This window comes from Ursus maritimus, unplaced genomic scaffold (genome assembly GCF_017311325.1).
Source record: "Ursus maritimus isolate PB19 unplaced genomic scaffold, ASM1731132v1 scaffold_19, whole genome shotgun sequence".
In the NCBI taxonomy this organism is placed as follows: domain Eukaryota; kingdom Metazoa; phylum Chordata; class Mammalia; order Carnivora; family Ursidae; genus Ursus; species Ursus maritimus.
This window is the reverse complement of record NW_024424341.1, coordinates 53936496-53939789: the sequence shown is the minus strand read 5'-3', so window position 1 is coordinate 53939789 and position 3294 is coordinate 53936496. Positions and strand designations below refer to the sequence as shown.

General features: G+C 57.6%; 1 protein-coding gene across 1 annotated transcript in view; it reads right to left on the bottom strand.

The window, feature by feature from the left end:
- CBLC (Cbl proto-oncogene C) overlaps positions 1 to 3294 on the bottom strand; it is a 15811-nt gene that overhangs the window by 1356 nt on the left and 11161 nt on the right. Inside the window, exon 9 of the mRNA XM_040633051.1 lies at positions 2767 to 2835. Coding sequence (XP_040488985.1) covers positions 2767 to 2835 — 69 coding nt within the window. The remainder of the gene's footprint in view (positions 1 to 2766; positions 2836 to 3294) is intronic.

The following is a 3294-nucleotide window of genomic DNA, read 5'->3' as shown; positions in this document are numbered from 1 at the left end:
GATGGATGGATGGATGGATGAGTGGTTGGATGGATGGATGGATGGATGGATGGATGAGTGGATGGATGAGTGGATGGATGGGTGGATGGATGGATGGATGGATGGATGAGTGGATGGATGGATGGATGGATGGATGGATGGATGGATGGATGGATGGTGGGTGGATGGGTGGATCGATGGGTGGATGGATGGATCGATGGATGGATGGATGAGTGGATGGATGGATGGATGGGATGGATGGATGAGTGGATGGATGGATGGATGGATGAGTGGATGGATGGATGGGTGGATGGATGGATGGATGGATGGATGAATTGATGGTGGGTGGATAGGTGGATCGATGGGTGGATGGATGGATAGATTGAGAGTGGATGGATGGATGACATCCATCCATCCATCCACCCATCCATCCATCCATCCATCCATCCATCCATCCATCCATCCATCCATCCATCTATCCATCCATCTCACAAACATTCCCTGAGAATCTACAGTGTGTCAGGCAATATTCTAGGTTCTGAAGGGACAGCTATGAACCAGGCAGACAAATCTCTGTCCTCATGCAACAGAGGATGTACTGAGCAAGAGGCTTACCATGAGTAATCAGCGGACGGACAAGGAATCGTCCAGAGAGTGAGTAATCAGTGCACAATACCATGAGTAATCAGCGCACGGACAAGGAAATGTCCAGAGAGTGTTAGATGTTTTTCAGGGAACTGAAAGGGGCATGGGGGGAGTGGGGAGCGACTAGGTATGAGCGGCTGGGGAAGGGGGGAATGGAACAGAGGCCGAGTGTAAGAAGGATGCAGGCAGAGGTCCTGCGATGGGTGGTGGGCTTGCTGGCCTGTTAGAAGAACAGCAGGGGTCCACTGTGGCTGCTGAGGAGTAGGGGGGATGGTAAGAGGGCGGAGAGGCGGGGAGGAGTCAGATCCCCCCACCCCGCTTTGTGGGCTGCGGAGAGTAGGTCTGCTTTTCCTAGGGGCCCTGGGGAGCAAGTGGGGGCTTCTGAGAGGTCAGGGAGGGGTGTGACCCAGGTGACACACACCCAGTCTTGCCCACTTCAGCAGACTCTGGGCAGCCCGTGCCAGGCTTACTGCTACTCTCCGCATGGAGACAGCGAGGATGGGAGAGGTCCCCAGTGGCCAGCAAGGGGCCAGGGTCCCACTGAGTGACGGTCTTGCAGCCTCGAGGCGGGTTTCAGAGAACAGCAGTGTGGGAGCGGCATATGCAAACCACAACCACAGTGACACAGCCCCCTTTGCCCCGAGCCCATGGCAGCCCAACCCCCCAACCCCATGCGGCAGGGACTGGCACGGTGCCTGTTTCACAGACAGGAGAACAGAGGCCCACGGGAGCGGAGGATGGAGTCTGGAGTCTAGAGCCGGGGGTCTGGGGGGCCAGGCCTGACTCTGTCATCCTGAGCTGGTGACCTCCACATCTGGCTCTGCATAACAGGGACCATAACTGTACCTACCTCCCCGGGTTGTCATGACAATTCAATCAATACGTTCAGAGCAGTGCCAGGCGTAGGGCAAGTCCTACGCATGTTAACTGTTCTCATTCTGGTGGTCACTTGGCTGGGCAGCAACACCTCCCGGGGCCCCCTCCCTTGCGGCAGAATGAAGGGGTAGGAGTTGAGTGGGATTTGAACTGGGCGGGCTTCGGGGAGCGGAGCAGAGGGCATGCCAGGCGGAGGGCCCAGCCGAGGCAAAGGTGCGCCCCTGCGGCCAGAGGAGCCCCATCGGCCCACCGTTCTGGCTGTGCCCCCCTCATTGTCCGCAGGGAGCCGGCTGAGTGCCTCCTAATGTTTCCATTTGCTTTTGGCTGCAGGTCTGGATCTGTTTTTAGCTTCCCTGGCTGCTGTCACCGCCACCCCCCTTCCTGCTGGCTCACTTGTTTGCTGCGGTCAAATAATGTTCCCGGACTTCCTGAGCTGTTTGAAGACAGCTCTGTATTGATTGAATCTTGCGTGTGCTCAGCCTGGGATGCTAACAGAGACGGGCCCCTCCCCGGTGGGCCAGGGGCTCGGAAAATCCTGGGGTAGGAAGCAAGGGGTGGGGGAAAAAAGAAGGCTGGGGCTTGCTAAGAAAATAAGCAGATGATTTTAGGGTTCTCTAAGCACCCCCTCCCCATCCCCAACACCAGATTCTCTTGTATCAGGCTGTGAGGTTTTGGCAAATATGGGCACCTCTCTGAGCCTTCTTCCTCTGGAAAGTGAAGAGAGGGAACAGTTCTGACTTCGAACGGCTGCTGGGAAGACCCCCTTCAAGGTAGCCATTCAGAGCCTCTTCACTGAATACCAGTTGTGTGTCAGGCACTGTTCTAGACTCTGGAGACATACCAGAGAAGACAAAGTCCAGGAGGGTTGCAGTCTGCTGATGGTGATAGAAAGAGACTCTACGGCCAGGTGGTGAAAAGAACTATGGAAATCAGCAGGGAAGGGGCTTGGGGAGGGGGTCTTAGGATCAATAAAGTAGGGTGGTCAGGGAAGGCCTCCCTGAGGAGGAGATGAGAAAGCAAGCCTGGGGAAAGGAAATCCAGGCAGAAGGAACAGCTGGTGCAAAGGCCCTGGGGTAAGACATGCCTGGGATGCTGGAAGGACAGCCAGGAAGCCAGTGAGGGATAACTAAAGAAGAGGGGGCGTAAAAGATTGCCCAGAACCTTGTCAATGGGCGCAAAGGCTAAGTGCTGGGCCTGGGGCCCCTGAGGGACCCCGGGGGCTGAACAAGACCTGAGCTGCCCACCTCAGACCAGCACCTGACTCACCACTTTCAGCCGGCCTTTAGCTGGGGACCCATTCAGCTGACGGGCCAGTGGGGGAGCTGAGGAAACCACCTAGGAGAGAAGAGGGTGAGGAGGGGATTGTAAGCTGCCACTGTCGTCCCCCCTACGTGTCCTTCTGCTTAGAGTCCCAGCATTCAGGCACTCCTCTAGGCTTTGGAGAGAGAACGGAGAAGAAGGCAAAGTCCTAACCCTCAGGAGAGTGACAGCTCGAGAAAGAAGCTGGGCAAGCAAAGGTCCAGGCCTCTAGGACCCCAGAATCCTGTCACCAGCCACCTCCTCCCTCAGACCCAGGGGTCCAGGCCCCCAGCCCCTCCTCCCTCAGACCCAGGAGTCCAGCCCCTCCAGCCCCTCCTCCCTCAGACCCAGGAGTCCAGGCCCCGAACCCCCTCCTCCCTCAGAGCCAGGAGTCCAGACCCCCAGCCCCTCCTCCCTCAGAGCCAGGAGTCCAGACCCCCAGCCCCCTCTTCACTCAGACCCAGGAGTCCAGGCCCCCAGCCCCCCCCCCCCCCC